Source organism: Phoca vitulina, unplaced genomic scaffold (assembly GCF_004348235.1).
Source record: "Phoca vitulina isolate PV1807 unplaced genomic scaffold, GSC_HSeal_1.0 scaffold3, whole genome shotgun sequence".
NCBI classification, from domain to species: domain Eukaryota; kingdom Metazoa; phylum Chordata; class Mammalia; order Carnivora; family Phocidae; genus Phoca; species Phoca vitulina.
The window spans coordinates 62,080,100-62,101,503 of NW_022589706.1; the positions used below are offsets into that span (position 1 = coordinate 62,080,100).

The 21,404-nt window shown below is 38.3% G+C and overlaps 1 protein-coding gene across 5 annotated transcripts in view; it reads left to right on the plus strand.

Moving 5' to 3' along the window:
* Window positions 1-21,404, plus strand: part of GPAT3 (glycerol-3-phosphate acyltransferase 3) — a 60,489-nt gene that overhangs the window by 26,261 nt on the left and 12,824 nt on the right. For all 5 annotated transcript variants that reach the window (XM_032400707.1, XM_032400709.1, XM_032400705.1 and 2 more), the window contains 4 exons: window positions 12,538-12,808; window positions 16,964-17,038; window positions 17,566-17,655; window positions 19,381-19,474. In XM_032400707.1, coding sequence (XP_032256598.1) covers window positions 12,538-12,808; window positions 16,964-17,038; window positions 17,566-17,655; window positions 19,381-19,474 — 530 coding nt within the window. The remainder of the gene's footprint in view (window positions 1-12,537; window positions 12,809-16,963; window positions 17,039-17,565; window positions 17,656-19,380; window positions 19,475-21,404) is intronic.

Here is a 21,404-nt window from a genome sequence, read left to right on the forward strand (position 1 = left end):
AGTCACCTTCGCCTTTATGCACTAACCGCTGGCTGGTCATAATGTGGTGCTGGAAACTGTGTGCCAAAAGTGAGGGTAGGCTTTTTGCAATTGGTCCTTGAGGTGAGGGTATTAGCTACCTACTTACTTCCTTCTTCCCTTCCTCCCTTCCTTCTTAGATTTCAAGGTTTGATAGAATTTCTAGTAAAATAGTATGGGCCTGGTGCTTATGGGGGGGGGTAAAGTTTTTTTTAACGCCCACACTTTATTTCATTTGTACAAATGAGTCTCTTTAGAGCATTCATCTCTTGGTGTTAGTATTAGCAAAGGTTTTTTAGGTAGAAAGCTACCCATTTTGCCAGATTTGTATTAAAGTCATTCATGTAGAACTTTGTGCAAAGTTGTTTCTTATGATTTTTATAATTTTCTGTTTATGTTATTTCTCCTTTGTAAATTCTTATTTTGTATTACATGGGGGCTTTCTCCTCTGCCCCTATTTTGCTTTAATTAATTGAATTAATTGGTGGGGTATATCAGTGCTTAAAGCAAACTTTATTTTTTTCATGTAAAAAAATGAAATAAAATAAAAAGTTGAATGTCACTCTTAAATGTGCCAACTGGGGAAACATTGCCAGGGGGAGCATGAGTAGTTTCATAACTAATGCTTTTTTTTAAACGAGGCAATCGTGATCGAGTACCTCTTAGGAAACCAAAGGAGATGCTAAGCCAGCATTTATTCTGAGCACATTTCACATATATGACAGGTCATAAGAGTTGTGCTGATTTTGCCCCCTTTTCTTTTTATGGGCCTATCATATGGCCTATGATAATCTGGTTTTTCTAAAGTAGTTTTGCTGCTACAGGGACACATGTGAAACTTCTATGTAGTGAGGTTTTTTTCATTTTGCTTGTATTCACATTTTTAAAATTTTTCTCTTCAATCTTCCACTTTCAAAATTAAAGAAACTTCAGATCTTAAAACAACAACCAAAAGATAACCTAGCCAACAGCAACCCCCTAAGGAGTATATTGCTGATTCGATCATCAAATAGATAATATATTATCAATAGTAGGTGAAATTAAGCAGAAAGATGTTAATGTGTGTCCCTGAACTCCCAGTGTTCTAATACTTATTGGTCATAACTTGGTTCTCTTATCTTAAGTATTTCTCCTTTTTTTATTAAAAAAATTTTTTTAAGACTTTATTTACTTATTTGAGAGACAGAGAGATAGCAAGAGAGAGAGAGAGAGCACGAGCAGAGAGGAGAGGGAGAAGCAGGCTCCCTGTGAGCAGGGAACTGGACATGGGGCTTGATCCCAGGACCCTGAGATCATGATCTGAGCCGAATGCAGATGCTTAACTGAGGCACCCCAAGTATTTCTCCTTCTAAATCAATTTAATTTACAAGGTGAATGATTTATCACAGATCTGTTGCTTGTAGGAACAAAATGACAATATGATTCAGAAATGAGGGCAAATGCAAGTTTTGTGGGTGCTTGAAGCTTATACAATTTGGAGATTCTCTTTAGGTAAAAGAATATGCAGAACTAGGTGTGGGACCTTGGAAGGAGCCATGCAGGTGAGGAGACCAAAGATGAACCTTATTGGCTTCATGGTCAATCTACTCTAGGCTCAAACCTAGAGTCATGGGTGAGGGTATAACAGGCTGTTGGGACCAAAAGAGATAGAAGCTGTTTCCTAAAAACCTTCGCAACATCAAGGGTGATTATCCTTTCTAATCCTTGACTGACCTGCAAGATGCAGGGGGCAGCTGATTGTGCCTCGGGGAGGACTTGAAGAGCAAGGATACTGGCAGGAACGTGTGTGTTGAAGTCACAAGAGTCGTAAGTTGGACAGAAGAGCTTCCTCGGACAGCTTGGACCTGGGTGAACTTTAGAACTGGGGAAGGAGCATCAAGTGGGCTGCTGCCTAGGCTGGTTTTTGTTGGGCTTATCATGGGAAGGCACAGAGACCTAATGAGATGTGTTCCAGGCTCTAAAAGATTCCTGCCCTAGTTTAAAAAAAAAAAAGTGATGTGGGTTACAATTATCTGGGAAAGATGAGGAAGTGTAAGTCCAGTTAATGACAAGTGCATGTGCAGATTAATGATAGATGGGGGCCACATAAAGGTTTTCCTACATCCAAGTTCCATTCCTTCCCTCAAAGGCAGGAGAGACACTAGTAAGAACTGTTACTCAGGGCTTTCTCTTTAGCAAGGTGAACTGGGGATGGACGTGGAGTCGATGGGAAAAGTCTTACATATTTGGGGCTTGTCAAAAGGTAGGTGTTGGACAGAGTGATGTGGAATTTGAAGCTATAGGATGTGAGGAAGCAATTAGTTTTGGAGTCACAGAGTTGGTTTCAAATCCTGGTTCTCTTCCTTATTGTCTTTGTGGCCCTGGGCAAGTTACTCAACCCTACTGAACCTTAGTTTCCTCATCTGTAAAATGGGGGTAACAGACAAAACCTCATAGGATTCTGGGGATTATGTCAGTGTAGGTGTCAAGGGTTTAACACAGTCTGGCATCAGAAAACATTCAATAAACGTAAGTTGTCTTCTAGTTTAGAATAGGAAATGTAAAAATATTTATGGGAAAAAAGGTATGATTTCCTAGAACCTCTAATTGGGATTATAGCTACAAATTGTGGCAACTCTTAAATGTAACATTTTTCTGATTTTTAAAAAATGGAGGCACAATTAACATATATTAAAATGCACAAATATCAAGTCTTCAGCTAGATGTATTTTTGGGTATTTATAGACCTGTTGAAGAATCTGTTACAGTCCCTCTAAAGAACACAGCCCAGATCTCAAAAGCTCTCTCAAGCCCCTGCCATATGTAGTGCTCCATCCCTGGGACCCTGCTGGAACCTCTCGTGATTTCTGTCATCCGTTAGTCTTTCCTATTTTTGAAATTCACATAAATGGAATCATACGATAGATGCTCTTTGTACCTATTTTTTCACAAAGTAGCATATTTATGAGATTTCTCCATGTTGTTGCACGACTCAGTGAATTTTAATTGCTGTGGAATTCCTTTATTCAAATACATCATTTGTTTATTCGTTGTCATGTTGATCGACATTTGGGTTGTTTGCAGTTTTTAGCCATGAGGAGTAAAGCCGCTATGATCACTGTTGTGAGCCTATTTGCTTGTTTTGCTGGAGGACATACCTCAAGGGGAATTGAAAGTCATAGGGTAAGCAAGTGTATGCTTAACTGTAGAAGAAACTGCTAACTGGTAATCCAAAATGGGTTGTACACCCAGAGCAACGTGTGAGTTCTGTCCACTTGCTGCCTAGCTTCTTCAACACTTGGCATTTGGGGCCTTTTTAATGATAAGCATTTTGGTGGGTACGTAGTAGTATCTCATTTCGGTTTTAAAAAAATCGCACTTTAAGTGCTTTTCTCTCACTATGTAATATAATACATACACTTTATCGAAAAAGGAGACATTGTAGATGTATAAATAAGAACATTAAAAATCACCCATATGAAATCTTTTTATGCAGAAAAAACCTAATATTTTTCCTTTCCTTTTTTTTTTTTTTAAGATTTTATTTATTTATTTGACAGAGAGAGACACAGCGAGAGAGGGAACACAAGCAGGGGGAGTGGGAGAGGGAGAAGCAGGCTTCCCGCCAAGCAAGGAGCCCGATGCGGGGCTCGATCCCAGGACCCTGGGATCATGACCTGAGCTGAAGGCAGACGCTTAGACCTTAATGACTGAGCCATCCAGGCACCCCCCTAATATTTTTCTTTCTGAGTGTCATTAGGTTAGAAGTGTTTTTGAACTTATGTGTGTAACTACAAGGAAAAAGCATTGTGCTTATCTCCTTGAAACTACCCTGTGCTTCAGAACTAATTGTATTTCCTTATAGTTTTGTTTTTTATCCATTCATGTATATATATATTTTTTTTTAGTATTGTACTGAATGTTATTTTTTTTTAATTTTTTTTTATTTTATTTTATTTTTTTAAAGATTTATTTATTTATTTGACAGAGAGAGACATAGCGAGAGCAGGAACACAAGCAGGGGGAGTGGGAGAGGGAGAAGCAGGCTTCCCGCTGAGCAGGGAGCCCGATGTGGGACTCGATCCCAGGACCCTGGGATCATGACCCGAGCCGAAGGCAGACGCCTAACGACTGAGCCACCCAGGCGCCCCCCATTCATGTATATTTTTAAAAATGTAGTTGACATTCTTGTTCTTGATCTGGGATTGGGCCCTGACATCTGTGTTTTTTATAGGTTCCGAAGATATTTCTTTCTTTTTTTTTTTTTAAAGATTTTATTATTTATTTGACAGAGAGAGACACAGCGAGAGAGGGAACACAAGCAGGGGGAGCAGCAGAGGGAGAGAGAGAAGCAGGCTCCCCGCTGAGCAGGGAGCCTGATGTGGGGCTTGATCCCAGGACCCTGGGATCATGACCTGAGCCGAAGGCAGACGCTTAACTGACTGAGCCACCCAGGCGCCTCCCGAAGATATTTCTGATGCACAGCCGTGCTTGAGAGCTGTTGAGTTCAGCTCCTTTTTCCTCCTTTATATTTCGTGCCTGGCTCTCTCTCTACCGTGGCTGACTGACTGATTAAATGAATGAATGCTTTTGATTTAGATGAGGAAATTGATTTCCAGCTAAATTGACTTCTCAAATGAGTTTCAGAAATAGATTTTTTTAAAATATAGCATTCATTCACAGATCTGTACCTCTGAAACAAATAATGCAATATATGTTAAGAAAAAAAAAAAAGAAGAAGATAGCAGGAGGGGAAGAATGAAGTGGGGAAATTGGAGGGGGAGATGAACCATGAGAGACTATGGACTCTGAGAAACAAACTGAGGGTTCTAGAGGGGAGGGGGGTGGGGAGATGGGTTAGCCTGGTGATGGGTATTAAAGAGGGCATGTTCTGCATGGAGCACTGGGTGTTATGCACAAACAATGAATCATGGAACACTACATCAAAAACTAATGATGTAATGTATGGTGATTAACATAACAATAAAATAAAAAAATTAAAATATAGCATTCATTTTTAAGAAGTAAAGAGAATAGTACAATTAATCTCCTTATACCCATCACCCAAATTCAGCAAGAATTTACATCATCTATCCTTTTTTTCAGTTTTTCCTTTGTGCCAGTATTTTTTAATTAAAATTTTAATTACAGGGGCGCCTGGGTGGCTCAGTCCTTAAGCGTCTGCCTTCGGCTCAGGTCATCCGGGGATCGAGCCCCACATCGGGCTCCCTGCTCAGCGGGAAGCCTGCTTCTCTCTCTCCCACTCCGCCTGCTTGTGTTCCTTCTCTGGCTGTGTCTCTCTCTGTCAAATAAATAAATAAAATCTTTAAAAAAATTTTTTTAATTATAGACGCAGTATGTGAGCAATATAGAAAATTAGAGAATACAGATAAGGGATCAGAAACACCATATTCTCACCTTAATGTGTATCCTTTTATGGAAGCATTTTAAAACTAATCCTAGATAGTATGCCATTTTACCTTCAAGTACTTCAGTGTATACATCTCAAAAAACTGACTTTTGTTTTAAATATAACCCTGACACCATTGTTACACTTAACTAAGTTAATAGCAATAAACTGGATTTTTAAAAAAGTACTTAGGAAGGAGAGCAGTGGTAATCAGGAACACAAAGGATTCACTGCGAAATAAGCACAGTCAAATTGCCTAATTTACATGCCAGAAATTATGCTTGACTAATGGCCCAAGGACTTTTTTGCACATGTTGTATTTAGAGTTTAGCCTTGCACCATTACAGCTAAATTTTTGTGAACAAAGGTGACAAAAAGAGGGCTGGAAAGCTGTGCAGTTAGGTGACTATGTAGTTGATGGACTGATGGATGTATTAATCTGTGTGATGATTGATGGACAAGAACAAGGACAGGGACTGCTGGTCTGGGGGATCCGTCCTAGGCCCTTAGTTGTGTGAATAGTGTAAAGACCTTTCAGTCTCTAACTACATCCAAGTGATTGCTTGAATGTGGGTCTGTTCCTCTGGAGCTTGACATTGAATATTTCTGTTCTTAAAGCCAGCAGCATTGGTCCCCCCCTCCCCGCCCCCCAGCCCCATGCAGTTAATCTTTACAACTACTTTACCTTGGTCTCTTCTTTAATCACATTGGTGGGTCAGGAAGGGTTTTGGGGCATGGTCAGGGTAGAAATGTAGGCCTGGCTTTCTTGCCATGGACCAGAGCCCCTCAGAGGAGCTCCTCACACCAGGAAAAGGCCTTCACTACCAGTGGTTGGTTCCCCCACAGATAAACTCCTCTCTGCCCACTTGCTTAGGGGGGTATGAACTTTTTTTTTTTATAATGGAAGAAGTATTTATTTAATCCTATAGTGGATAAATCACTGAAAAGGGATTTACAGATACTGCCTCCTTTGATTATTTTTTTTTAAATTGTGGTAAGAACACTGAACATGAGATTTATCCTTTTAACAAAATTTTAAGTGCTTAATACAATATTGTTAAGTATAGGCAATACTGTACAGCAGATCGCAAGTAAAATTTTTTAAAAATTGAAACTTAACAGACACAGGCAAGAATGTAAAATTATAAATGTACAACTTAAGGATTTTCTCAAAGTGAACTTACTCATGTGCCTCTCATTTTGATCAAGAAATAGAACATTACCAGTACCCCTGAAAGTTCCCAAATACCCCCTCTAAGTCACTACAGGACAAGGAAGTGTATTTTTGTTAATTCCAAACCAGATTTAATTAAAAAATTTCTGGTAGAAACAGTGCTAAAGGAGATTTATATTTCATGTACTACTACTATATGATCACCTATATTTTTGGGTTAGTTGGGCTTAATTCAATCAAAGTTTCCAGGAGAGAGTGTGTTTTGAACTCCGAGCTTCTGACTTTTGGAATACAGCCCATTGGCAGGTTAAGGATCAGCTCCTCTATGTAAAGCCTATTGTATACACTTTTGGTCTGTAGTGGACCCTAATTTTCCCTAACTGCTGACGTAGAAAGCATGCTTTACATCTGGAGGATGGCAAAACTACTGTGATTTATAAATGGGCAGTCATTCCAAGAGTTCACTCAGCTAATTTAGAGTTAATTATATTTGAGATGGTTTTAACTTCGGCCTCTATTTCTTTTAACAGGCTTTTCATGTAAACTGGTATTATTTATGTACCATGACTTGCTAAAGGCATAGGGCACAGGGCAGCTTGTGTAATTAATCTCTCATATGAGAAAGAGATAGTTTTTCTCATTTTATTTTCATCCAAGTATGGACCCTGTCGGGTTCACCAGAGCATTCGGTATAAGGACAAAGTTCAAATGTTTATGGCTTTACTGTTTTGAACCCGACTTATGAAACAAAAGGAAATGTTGCCTAGAGTCAGGGTTTTATCAATTTAAGAAATGTGGATCGCTCTGAAGGGTCAGGACTAATTTGTTAGTGATAAAACTAGGTTTCCTTAATGACAGTAAAAACTGATATCAAAACAGTGTCTGTGCCAGTTAAATCTGATCTGTATTTATATCTATATTTTGAAGACTTAGTCTACTTACGAACATTTCTTGATGCCAAAAGAAATATTTCCTCTTTTTCTTTCTAACCTGTACTTTGATGCCTGATACATAGTGAGTGTCCCCTATATGTTGACGGAATTAAATATTTTTTTTCTCTCAGAAGGTATGCTTAGGGTAAGTTGAATCAGTAATTCTGACCCTCAATAGTCAATATAATTAGGGAAGGAAGTAATATTATGTATTCAGTAGTGCTTCTTTTGACATCGAATTTTATAATAATAGCCATTTTCAGATTTTGTGTGCCTTATGAAAGAGCTCCTAAGCTGGCACCAGCTCTCTGACAATACAGATTTTCCTTTTAGGAACAGTTGTCAGTTCCATGTAACTTTTTTTGTTGCCGTTAGAGCACATGTGTAGCCACTACTTAGTTTAATAAATAAAACTTTATAAAAACAATTAAAATCTTCCGTGTATCGCTCCCTGATTCCATTACCCTGTCAACCCCTGAAACTACTACTTTGATTTTCATGTTTATTATTTTTGTGCATATTTTCATACTCCCCCTATACTTGTATGTATCCTTAAACAACACATAATATTTATTGTTTTGCATTATTCAGGCTCTATAAAAACATCACCTTCCACATATCAATCATCCTGAGTTGTTTGTTCATGCTGATGTTTGCAAATTACCTAAGTTGGTAAATGTTCCAGTTAATTTCTTTTAGCTCTTGCGTAGTATGCAGTGTATGTGTCCATCTCTTTTTTTATATGAGCTTCCTTTTGTTTTTTTATTTATTTTTATTGAGGTATAATCACAACATATTAGTTTTAAGTGTACAACATAATGATTTGATATTTGTATATATTGCTATGCACCCATTTATCTATTGTACCTTTAGATTGCTATTGCAAACAATGTCTACTTTTGCACAATTATATAAGAATTCTAGAGTATAACAGAAAAGCTTTTTTTAAGGTGGAATGGAGAAAAATACCATTTTAAAAGACAAATAGTGAGGCGCCTGGGTGGCTCAGTGGGTCAGGCATCTGGCTTCTGCTCAGGTCATGATCTCAGGGTCCTGGGATCTCTCTGCTCAGTGGGGAGCTGCTTCTTCCTCTCTCTCAGCCCTTCCCCGCCCTGCTCCTGTGCTCTCTGTCTCTCAAATGAGTAAATAAAATCTTATTAAGGAGGGCACGTATTGCATGGAGCACTGGGCGTTATATGCAAACAATGAATCATGGATCACTACATCAAAAACTAATGATGTACTGTATGGTGACTAACATAACATAATAAGAAAAAATCTTAAAAAAAAAGACACATAGTACCAATTTATTCAGGCAAGAATCATCAAAGCTGCTAATACCACTGGGTGAAAATTTGAGGAGCAGGATATTTCCGTAGTCTCAAAGTATCTCTCCTTTATAGATACTTATAGGTAATAATTCTCCACTTACTAATCAAAAAGAGAAAAATAGTAACTTTACAGGGGAGAAACCTAGTAATAACTAATGACCTCAAACCAAGTGATCAAAGTTAAACGTCATCAATCATGGGACAAACAGATCACATGTTCCCAGTGTGATGTACTGAGAAGGATACATCATTTATATAGTACTCCTGCCCAAAGTGTACAACCCGCATCTCATCATGAGGAGACATCAGATTAACCCAAAGTAAGAGACATTTTACAAAATAAATGGTTTGTACTCTTAAAAAATGGCAATGTCTTTTTTCCCGTATTTACTTATTATTTAAATTCAGTTAATTAACACATAACATATTATTGGTTTAAAATGTCAGTGTCTTAAAAAAACAAAGAAAAGCTGAGGAACTTTTTCATATAATTAGGAGACTACAGAGATGACATGTAAGTATAATGTAAGATCCTTGATTGAACCCTGGGCCGGAAAAAAATGATACGAAGGATATTATTGGGACCATTGTCAAAATTTGAATAAGGTCTGTACAATCGATGCTAGTTTTGCAGTAATGTCCACTTTCCTGATTTTGACAATTTCATTGTGATTAAATAAGTAAAACCCCGTGTCTTAAGGAAATAAGTGCTGAAATATTTAGGGGCAAAGGGCACGATCTGTGATTTATTCTCAAGTGGTTCAGAAAAAAATATCATTTTATACGTCCAGGGATAGAACAATAAAGCAAATGTGACAAAGTGTTGGCAATTCATGAATCTGGGTAAAGTGAACTCTCGTTGCAACTTTTCTTATATTTGAAATTATTGAACAAAAATCTTCCTGAGCTATACCTAGAAGTAGAATTGCTGGGCCTCTGGCTATGAATGTCTTTACATTTACTAGATGGTACCAAATTGTTTTCCAGTATGGTTATACTAATTACGTTACAATTGGCCAAATTTTCACCAACACTTGATATGACTCAATTTAAAATTTGTATCAGTCTTTATGGGTATGAAATAGTACCTCATTTTTTTTTTTAAAGATTTTATGTATTTGACAGAGAGACAGCGGGAGAGGGAACACAAGCAGGGGGAGTGGGAGAGGGAAAAGCAGGCTTCCCGCTGAGAGGGAGCCCCATGCGGGGCTGGATCCCAGGACCCTGGGATCATGACCTGAGCCAAAGGCAGACGCTTAACGACTGAGCCACCCAGGCGCCCCCTCATTGTTGTTTTTGTTTGTGTTTCTCTGCTGATAGTGAAGTTGAACATCTTTTAAAATGTGTAGTCATTAAGGGGGGGCTTAACTCTTTTTATGAATTGTTTGCCATATATATATATTTTTACTTTTTTTTATGTCTTAATATATTCTGGAAATTAATCCTTCGTCAATTAGAGGCATTGAAGTTACCCACATACCTTTGAAAGAGGCTTAACAAAAATATAAAATTGAGTTCTATTTTATTTGAGTTACACAGAATTAAGTAGGTCAGGGGGCAGAGAGAATATTGCACATCAAGTGGGCAGGGGCTGGGGGCTGGCCCCTGTTTACAGATCTCTTCTGTCCTGGCTCAGTTAAATAATGAGGCAACTTGAACTTGCATTCTTATCTCTCACCCCTCTGAAAAAGGTTATTTTTAGAAGGGCTGTCCACTGTTTCCAGTGTGTTTCATTCTGAGATTTGCCGAATAATTTGTTCTTCCCTCCCCTTCTAGACTTAAAAAACCATAAAACCCTATATATTGCTAAATAATGAAACTCTTGCGCTGCTGAATATTGGCCAGTAATTGGATTGAGTAACGTGCTCGGAGGTATTGCAGCTGTCCACAGAGCAAGAGGGTAATTCAGCAGCGACACCGTCTTGGTTCATCCTCTAATAGGAATCAAATCCTTTTCAGAGAGGGTGAGGAAAGGTTAAACCATTTAGACTTGATGACAGAAAAAGATAATCTAATCATTCAAGAGCTTATTTTATTGCTCTAATTCTTAAGGTGATAAGGTATTAGATTTTCATGTTGGTAACAACAAACAAAAACTACCCCCAAAACCCAAAAGTAAAATCATGAAATTTGAGCCCTGTAAATAAACTAAAGATTTTCCCACCTCCTATTTTATAAAGGAGGACACCAAGTTAGGTGACTTATTTCTTACACATAGTCTTAGAGCTGGTGGCTGTCCTAAGCAGAACTTGACTTTGGACTCCAGGTCCTCTTTACTTTCCACTCCAGGGCATTATGCTGCTATTCCTTCAAAAAAAAAAAATGATGTATTATTACCTCTCCTTCTATGGATGCACATACATGTTCTCCAGGGGATAGGTAATACAGCACTCTCTACTCTCATTGATTTCCTAGTAAACTGGAAAGTGAGAAAATCAAAGGGGATCTTCTTTCAGGGAATTTAATATCTTAGTCTCCATCTCAAAAGGAAAGACTTTTCTAATTTAGGAAGTAAATTCCTTTGCGACATGCCCCAGAGGGACGATTGGATAGTTATGTCATTGTGTATATAGCCACTCTTTATTTAAAGATCTTCTCATCTATGATTCTTTTTAGTAGTCAGAACTGGGTGGCAGTGATCATTTTTTTCAATTTACAAATTTATGCTATTTAAAAATCTTTGAAATATTTTCTTTATGGGAAAGACAATAACAGCGTAAAGAAGAAAATCTAATCGTATTTCCCAGAGATGACCACTTAATGTGGCCTTCTTGACATTTTTTCTATGTATATCTATTTCATAAAGTTAAACTATAGTTTTAGATCCTGCCTTTTTTCACTTAACATTAAGGTATTTATTAACTACCGTATTTATTAGATGCATTGTATCTTGTCTGGATCGATCATAATGGAAAATGCTACAGTAAACATTCTTGCCTACATTTCTGATTATTTTCTTGTGATAGATTCCTAAAATTGGAATTATTGAATCATCAGCAAACCTATGTTTAACCTCTTCATGCCAAAGGGATTTTGACAAACTTGCTACTAGTTCCACGCTCACACAAATTGAGCGTGAAAATACTTATTTGTGTCGTTGAACTTTATCATTAAACAAAAATGTTGCTGATTTGTTGATGTAAATAGGCCAATCTTTGTCTAATTCACATTTCTTTGATTGCTAGTAAGAGGTTTTGGTCTATTAACTATTAATGTTTCTATGAATTCAGTTCATGACCTTGAGACTGATTTTCTTATTAAATCATTTTTACATATTAAAAAAATTAGCCTTTTGCTATTTGTGGTAAATACCTTTTGCTATTTTGCTTGCTTTTGGCTTTATGGTTTTTATCAGGGGAAAACAGAAGGTTTTATTTTTACGCAGTCTAGATCTATACTTGCAGAGAGTTTGTTCTGTAACTTCTTTCCTGAATGGTGTGTAAGGAGGCAATGCAACAAGACAAGGGTTATTGAGGACCAAATTTCTTTGTAATGCATTAAAGTCATTGGGTAGAGGTCATTTTATGTAGACTGATTCCACGTCTTTTCCCACTGCAGTTGCTTGTCTTTTATTTTTGAAATCTGCTTCACGTTACCCATTAAATTGTTGAACCATCTTCTGCACAAAGTTGCCCCGTTGGTCAGTTCTTGTGTCCTATGGCATTTTCTCATGTCCTGATGCTTTCTTTTAAGGTATTATCCAAAGAGATGAATCACCCATGGAAAAAGGGCTCTCTGGTCTGCGAGGAAGGGACTTTGAGCTGTCTGACGTGTTTTATTTCTCCAAGAAGGGCTTGGAAGCCATTGTGGAAGATGAAGTGACCCAGAGGTTCTCCTCAGAGGAGCTTGTGTCATGGAATCTCCTCACAAGGACCAATATAAATTTCCAGTACATCAGTCTGCGGCTCACCATGGTGTGGGTGCTGGGCGTCCTAGTACGCTACTGTGTCCTACTACCCCTGAGGTATGTCTCCTGCCCAGTAATTGATGGTATCCTTGGTTCAGCTTTCTTTTTAAACCATGTATGTAATGGTCTCACGAGAGTATTATGGCACTCATTTCGCCCCTTCCTACCTGCAGAACACCACCCAGTGTGACCTCCCCAAGAACATACCAAGTATCTATTCTCCTTTCACATTTTTTCCCCCTGGTGAAGTTGTGTATTCAGAATGGAATATATGCCAGTCTGGATCCATGTTGTTCTTTCAGTCATAAATCATTTGAGGATAGATGGAAAAGGGAAGTTGGAAAAAAGAAGAGAGGATTTACGGTTTTGCCTTCACCAGAGTGTCAACCAAACTATAACTGCCTTTCCTCGCTGGTCTGCAGCAGTTCACAGTTGCACAGGAGAGAAAAAAATTACTGAGAATGGCTACCACCCGAGAGAGAGCCGTCTAGAAGATGGAGTTTGTCCCACCTAGTTCCATCATGATTCACTTTTCTTATTAAAAGTTCGCCACTCTAGGGCGCCTGGGTGGCTCAGTTGGTTAAGCGACTGCCTTCGGCTCAGGTCATGATCCTGGAGTCCCGGGATCGAGTCCCGCATCGGGCTCCCTGCTCAGCAGGGAGTCTGCTTCTCCCTCTGACCCTCCCCCATCTCATGCTCTCTCTCTGTCTCATTCTCTCTCTCAAATAAATAAATAAAATCTTTAAAAAAAAAAAAAAAGTTCGCCACTCTGGAAAACAGTATGGAGGTTCCTCAAAAAGTTGAAAATAGAGCTACCCTACGACCCAGCAATTGCACTACTGGGTGTTTACCCCAAAGACACAAATGTAGGGATCCGAAGGGGTACGTGCACCCCGATGTTTATAGCAGCAATGTCCACAATAGCCAAACTGTGGAAAGAGCCTAGATGTCCATCAACAGATGAATGGATAAAGAAGATGTGGTATATATCTACAATGGAATATTATGCAGCCATCAAAAAATGAAATCTTGCCATTTGCAATGACGTGGATGGAACTAGAGGGTATTATGCTAAGCGAAGTAAGTCAGTCAGAGAAAGACAATTATCATATGATCTCACTGATATGAGAAATTTGAGAAACAAGACAGAGGATCCTAGCGGAAGGGAGGGAAAAATGAAACAAGACGAAACCAGAGAGGGAGACAAGCCATAAGAGACTCTTAATCTCAGGAAACAAACAGGGTTACTGGAGTGGAGGGGGGTGGGAGGGATGGGGTGGCTGGGTGATGGACACTGGGGAGGGTATGTGCTATGGTGAGTGCTGTGAATTGTGTAAGACTGATGAATCACAGACCTGTACCTCTGAAACAAATAGTACATTATACATTAATTAAAAAAAAAAAAAAAGTTCGGCACCTGTGTCCCCTTCTGGTTCTGAGTTGGAATGCCGCCTGATGAGGAGGTACTTTCAAGTGCAGTTTACTGGAGCCACCGTGGGGAACGTAAGAGTAGCAGAGGTGACGCTGGGCAGTGGGATGGAGCACTGGTGGCCAAGGTGTGTCCAGCATGGTGATGGCAGGTAGGAGGCATGTATACCAGTCACAATATTGCTGTTGATGGTCTTGCTTCATTTCCCTGGACATAGCCTTGGCACCCTCTCAATAGAACTGTCCGGGCAAATGAATTAGCCACCTCAAATTGGCACATGACTTGAAACCATTTGACCATCCCTAGGGTGGCCTATACTTGCCTCATTTAGATTTGTTACAAGTGAAGAGATTGCTTAAGTATAGGCAAAGGCATATTTCTAAGCTCTTTCTGTATTTTTTTGGTTTTTTGTTTTTTTTGCCCATGTTGCCAGTTTGCCAGTCGGGGCATGGTATGTCTTTTGGGAATCATTTCAGCTGTGATAACAAAGTGAAATTCAGGGTTTCACATATACTTTTGCTTGAACCTTAAGCCAGTGTTCCCCAACTGGGGGGTGGGGGGTTCATGTACTCTGAACATGAGCAAGACTATCTGTCGGTATGCATGAAGGAAATATCTGAGCTTTTATTTAGTAGGCATTTCTAGGCTATTTATAATTAGAGCTTCCATTTATTCTGTTTTTATTCCTAAAAAGAAATGCAACTTCAGTAAAGTTGACTATTTAGATTAGCTCTTACATCTGTCCTTGGCCCATGAGTCAGGCACTGTATCCAAGGCCACCTGAGGGAAGAGTGAGGATTTTTGCAAGACCGAGTATTTGAGACGCTCTCGTTTGTCAGTTAGCTTTCACCTGCTGTGGGTGCCAGCAAATGGTGTTATGATTCTATTATCTACTTAGATTAAACTAGTGCTCATAACGCTCGCAAACTAAAGAAGTAACATAGTAGGTTCTTGCAAAGAAACCACAGATGTAGGATAATCCAGTAATGTAAGCACCCAAGAAGAAGGCAATAGAAGAATTAAGACTCCTATTCTTAGTACATCCTCTTTAGTGTGAAAGAATTGCTCTGTAAATGCTTTATAAGATGAGCCGTTGCTACAAAGTGAACAGTCAAAAAGCAGATTGTGCTAAAATTGACTATGTTGATGGTTGTACAACTCGGTGAATATGCCCCAAACCACTGACTACTTTAAATGGGTAAATTGTATGATAGGTAAATTGTATCTCAATAAAACTCTTAAAAAACAGACTGGCTGAAAACTTATGACATCTATGAGAGCTCTCAGGTTGGCTCACTTAAACTGTAAACCAGAAGTTTTTGGCCTGTTAATCTAGCAAATAAAAACTTTCAATAGTTTTGAACCCAATTGTTAAACATGTTCAAATGTAACCCCTTCTGATTTAGTGTGTTCGGAACAAATGATTCTCATTAGGACAAGGTAGGAAAATGTTTTAAAACTTTTGCATAATTGGTGGATGAGATTGAACAGTGATTTAGTTATTGTTCAGTGGTTAGCATGAAAATATGGCATGGAAAGAAAACTGAATCTGGCCTTCAGATTGCTCTGTCACACGGTCTTAAACCAAGACTTTAACAAGGTTTTTTTTTTTTTTTTTTTAAGACTTTAATGAGGCTTAACACCTTAACAATGTGTTTATAAGGAAGCCCCATTTATTTTGAAAGATTTTAAATTTCATCTTTTTGTGTAATTCTGCGTACATTTCTGAAACTAAGTATTTTCTTTTTGAAGTGATTCGAATGAATATTAAAAGCACCTTTCAAAAATGGAAGGTGTCTATGTGGGATTAGAGGTATTGTCAGTCACCTTGTTACTAACTTCTGAGTTACCATGGACATACAAAGGGACAACAGATTTGCATTAAAGGGTTTCTACGTGGTGCTATAATTTGGTGTTCTTATTATGAAAGAGCTTTCTTGCTATTTGCTCTACATTTTAAGATTTTATTTATTTATTTGACACAGAGAGAGAGACAGTGAGAGAGGGAACACAAGCAGGGGGAATGGGAGAGGGAGAAGCAGGCTTCCCGCTGAGGAGGGAACCCGATGTGGGGCTCGATCCCAGGACCCTGGGATCATGACCTGAGCTGAAGGCAGATGTTTAAATTTACTCTAAATTTTAAATTCCTTTGAGAAAAATTTGAATCGTACCTCCCCCTGTCATTAAAAAACACAGAAGAACAAGTTATTTTTAGACCTTTGGAAGACATTTACAATCATACTATGCCCACCAGTGTATCCTGGACAAAATAAGATAACTACTTTCAACCTGACATGAGTCTTTCAGACAACATAAACCTTTTTTCTCGTATATACAAGAAGTTAATAATGAGTATATTTAAAAACATTAAAATAATTCAGAAAAGCAAAAGGGCAAGTGTTTTTAATTTATTCTTTTCACTAGCCTTTTAACCCTTGGATGATTACATAGATTGAGTTTGATAGTTTTGTGAATAAATTTCCAGGCCTTCTCTGTGCATCTATAAACTAGTTATATGCTATTATTTCGAAAATGGTATCACACTCTACATGTTATTTTGAAATTTATTTTGCTTTTTTTTTTTCTCTCAAAATGTACCCAGGACCATTCTTCCATGTCAGAATCTATGGATTTACCCAATTCTTTTAATGGCAGCACCATATTCCATATTGTAGATAGCATAAAACTATTTGCAGTCTCATTATTTATGAACATTTAGGTTATTTCCCTTTTCCCCTTACTGTGCGATTAACTTTTGCATTACCTTTTCTTTTCTTTTTCAGGGTCACCTTGGCTTTCATTGGGATCAGTTTGTTGGTTATAGGAACTACACTGGTTGGACAGCTGCCAGATAGCAGGTGAAATGTTCCCTTCCACTCAGCCATAAATAGGATTGTCACTTTGCTTAGCTGTGTCCACAAGAAGAATATTTGATCCCTATGTATTGCATCAAATTTATGGCCTCGACACACTCACTAAAATTTGGCTTACTTCATTATCCATAGTCTGTATTTGATTTGCCATCACACTTTCCTATATATGGTGAGAACTTGTTTTTCAAAGGGGAAATGAAGGAAAGAAAGAAAACAGACCGAGGGACTCACGGAAAGCAAGAGAGTCTTACACATGGTCAGGCTCACCGGGCTGAGACCAAAGATGCTTCAGCTTCTCGTGGTCAGGAGTTTATCGTGATAGTCTTGTCGGGTGGGAGCTATTTTTCCACTGGAGTTTTGTCCCAAGCGCCTCAATGAGACCTTAAGAAGTCAACTGTGCTTGTGTTTCAGAACAGGGTATGCCGCTGGGAAGGAGCACACCGAAGCTTTTATTGTATTGTTTCCTAGGAGGGCCCACGACTGCGCCATGAACTGTTTTCTCTTTCTTTCAGCCTCAAAAACTGGCTGAGTGAACTGGTCCACCTGACGTGCTGTCGGATCTGTGTGCGAGCCCTCTCCGGCACCATTCATTATCATAACAGGTGAGTGTCTGCGGGCTTCCATCTGCCTTTCTGTTCGTAAACCCAGCCTGCCACTGACAGCCGTGGGTGCAGGAAGCGGGGGAAGTCAGCGTACTTCCAGTATGTTCATCCCTGCTGCTTAGAGTGTCATAGACATGATGGTTTTGCACGAAAATCTTTAAAAAGCCATCCATTTGCCAAAGGAACCACATAATAATGTAATGACACTTAATAATTGGGCATTTCTGGTGTGCAGGCCAGGCCCATGCTTCTCCTAGGTCATCCCCCGTGACAGGCGCTGTTGTCCTGCAGGTGAAGTGGGGGAGCTCTGGGACTGGTTGTCTAAAGTCACGTGACTAGTTCGTGGCAGAGTCAGGGTGTGAACTGGGTCTGTCGATGTAAAAAGTGATGCAGTTGACAGGCCTGTAGTGTGGGGGGAAGGAGGATGGGCCTTTAAGCCTTGAGACCTGCTTTCTGGTCTCCGTCCCGCCACTTCTGAAGTTCCATAACTGAGCCTTAAGGCATAACACCACACTTGGCTTCCCTCACCCCTAACCATAGAGGAGAATGGTAGCTAACTGAAGGTATTAGCTGACTGAAGTAATTTTGATTGCTTTTGAATTACTTTTCTGTTAACCCAATTTTATTTTTTTACATTTAATTTCATTGTTTCAAAAGTTCTAGAAAAGCCCCTCTTTTTTGTTGACTGGATCTTTCTGTCTCATTTGTGGAAGGGAGACATTATCTCCTTTGGCTTTACCATGTGTTACCGACATAAAAGACCCCTTAAATTTCTAAAATTACATGTTTTTTTCTTTGAGCTGTGAGTTTTGGGGATGAGGAGTAGAAGAAAATGCTTTGGTAGAACTGTGATCAGAAGAGATACTATCTACAGAAAAGGTGATTTAATTACATAGAGAGTTCACAACTTATTATATATAGAATTGCTTCTAATTTTAAGGAAAGCATGCTAAAGTTGTTATGCATTTGGTTCTCTTTCTTCTCTGTATTGGGCCAATGAAGACTACTTTGCTTAATTAGTGTCACATACTGGTTGAACTTTAGGACAAGGGTCGGCAAACTAACTTCTGGGCCTAGAGGCCAAATGGGGCCTGCCATCTGTTTTTTGTAAATAAAGTTTTATTGGAACATAGCCATGCTCATTCATTTATATATTGTCTGTGACTACCTTTGTGCCAAAACAGCAGAGTCCAGTAGTTTTGACAGGGATTGGCTGGCTTGCAAAACCTAAAATATTTATTATCTGGCCCTCAATAGGAAAAGTTTGTCAACCTCTGCTTTAAGAGGATAGGAGGGAGGAAACTATAGTAAATTTACTCTGTGTGTCACTGTGAAACTACTAAAAATGATGCTTATGAAGCCTGAAATAATAGGAAAATACTTAAGATAAGTGAAACTTGCATATCACAATATTAAAGTTACGGAATCTTTGTAACTCAGTCTAATATTTTTAAATTATCCTTTTTCATTATAAAAGGAAAATAGATCATTACAAAAAACCAGTGTAAATATATATAAAGGGCAAGTCATCGGCCCCTTCCTATACTCTTAGCCCACTCCCATCATACTGCCTGGAGATAACCTTTTTAAGATGGGACCATATACTTTGAAACTATATTTTTTTCATGTACTTTTTAAAGCAATATAAGATGAATCTATACATGCTGTTCTGCAAAATAATGACAAATTTCCAGGTTTAGTATTTACCACTGTTTGTAATTGCAGGCAGTACAGACCCCAGAAGGGAGGCATTTGTGTTGCCAACCACACTTCCCCAATAGATGTTTTGATCTTGACCACGGATGGATGCTATGCTATGGTAAGAGCAGCTCAGTGATAGTTCAAGTCATTGTATCTTTTGTGGATTGTTCAAACTTTTGATTTATTTTGGCACACATTAGAAAGTTTTATATTAGGAAGTGACTAGGTTACTAGCTACTACTGTAGCTGAATAAGTTATATAATACATGAAATGAACACTATGTGGTGCAAGAAAAAGGAGGAAAGTAGCCATTATATCTAAGGTAGTAAAAAATTTAGGGCGCCTGATTGGCTCAGTCAGTGGAGCATGTGACTCTTGATCTTGGGGTTGTGAGTTTGAGCCCTACGCTGGGTGTAGAGATGACTTAAAAATTTAAAAAAAAAATAAATCTTTAAAAAATAAAAATAAATAAATGGATCAGTCTTTTAAAAAAAGGGAGTAAAAATTTTGACTTACCGAAATGTAGACATACTTGAGCTTGATAGGACTTTGCAAGGTTGATTCTATCTTGCTTCTAAAATCCCCGCAATGTTTAATAAATAACACTTTGAGACATTAAAGTCTTCCTCCTTAGAGCTGTGCAAATCCCTTACCAGCCAATTAATTGTGTCTTCCTTCAGGGAATCATATACAATTGAAAAAAAAAATCAGACTTTTTAATGAAGATCAAGCAAGAAAGACAAATATATAGACCATGTTGCCTTTCTCAGTCATTGAGGGGGTTTTGAAGGCCTTTGTAAAAACTCCTAATTTATTGCCAGATAGTTAATCCATCTAAAATATAAGTTCAGATATATATCTCTTGGGCAACCACATTTTAATCCATTATTTTGTCTGAATCCAAGGAAGCTTTAACTACTTCTAGGAAAAGACTTACGGGAATTGGTAGTTCTTAACCTTTTTTAGGTTAGGAATCAGTTAATAGTTATGTACCCGTTCTTAAGAAAAACAGTGACATACTTGTGCATCATACAAGCATGATTTTGTTTAAAAGCCCACTCGAGGACCCTCCTGTTAACAATCCTTAGTAGGATTGTTACATACACCGGGCACCATTCTGGGTGTATGTAATAATTCCTTGCATTTATGTGGTCAAGCACTTCCACATACATTATATGTGACCTCCCTGTAATCCAGTGAGATTTGGGCTGATACTTTGTTACAGATAAGAAAGCAGAGGTTTGGGCATTTTAACCAACTTGCCAAATTATGATTTTCTGTTTCTGGGACCATACTCATTCTGTGTACTGGTCAACAAAAAGTTGAATACAACTCATTGGTGACTGAGTCCTCAGAATTTTTTTGGAATTTTCTATGCTTTTTTATTGTATTCAGAAAGTTTAGAAAAACGTAGCCCCTGCTAAATTTCCAGTGGGTGGAGTGATAGACATGGAAAGCCAGTTAGGTTTAAATCTGAGGCAGAGAGGGCAGAAATGGGAGGAAACTGTATTGCTGACTTCCAAAGGTCACATGTGGCCTCTTTTGGCTAAACACAAACTATATATCTGAAGAATATTCAAGATCTCTTCTCAGGGTCTTTTCAGAGTCCTTTTTCCTCCTAAACAAAGACTTCTACTTTTTAAAAAAATTAGAAGTATTTTCTAAGTCATAGACAAATTGTAATAATAAACATCCATATGCCCTTTAATCACATCTACCTGTTGGTAGCATTTTGCTCCATTTGCTTTATCGTTTGCATTCTCATGTGCTGGCTTTCTCTCTGTCTCTCTACATAAAATGTGTATAAATTATGTATATTTTTAATGATATTGAGTATTTATTTCTAATATTAATATAATATTGGAAATTTGGGTCTGTACCAATTCATGCAATTCATAGGGTTCTTTCTTGCTTTTCCCAATCCGTATTTGTATCTCCCTTTATTTATGGTGAATATCCTGGCTCTCAACAATATCAACATATTTACCTATTTTTTCAATCCAATGATACATCTAAAATTGTTTCAGAATTGCTTCACCTGTTTTAC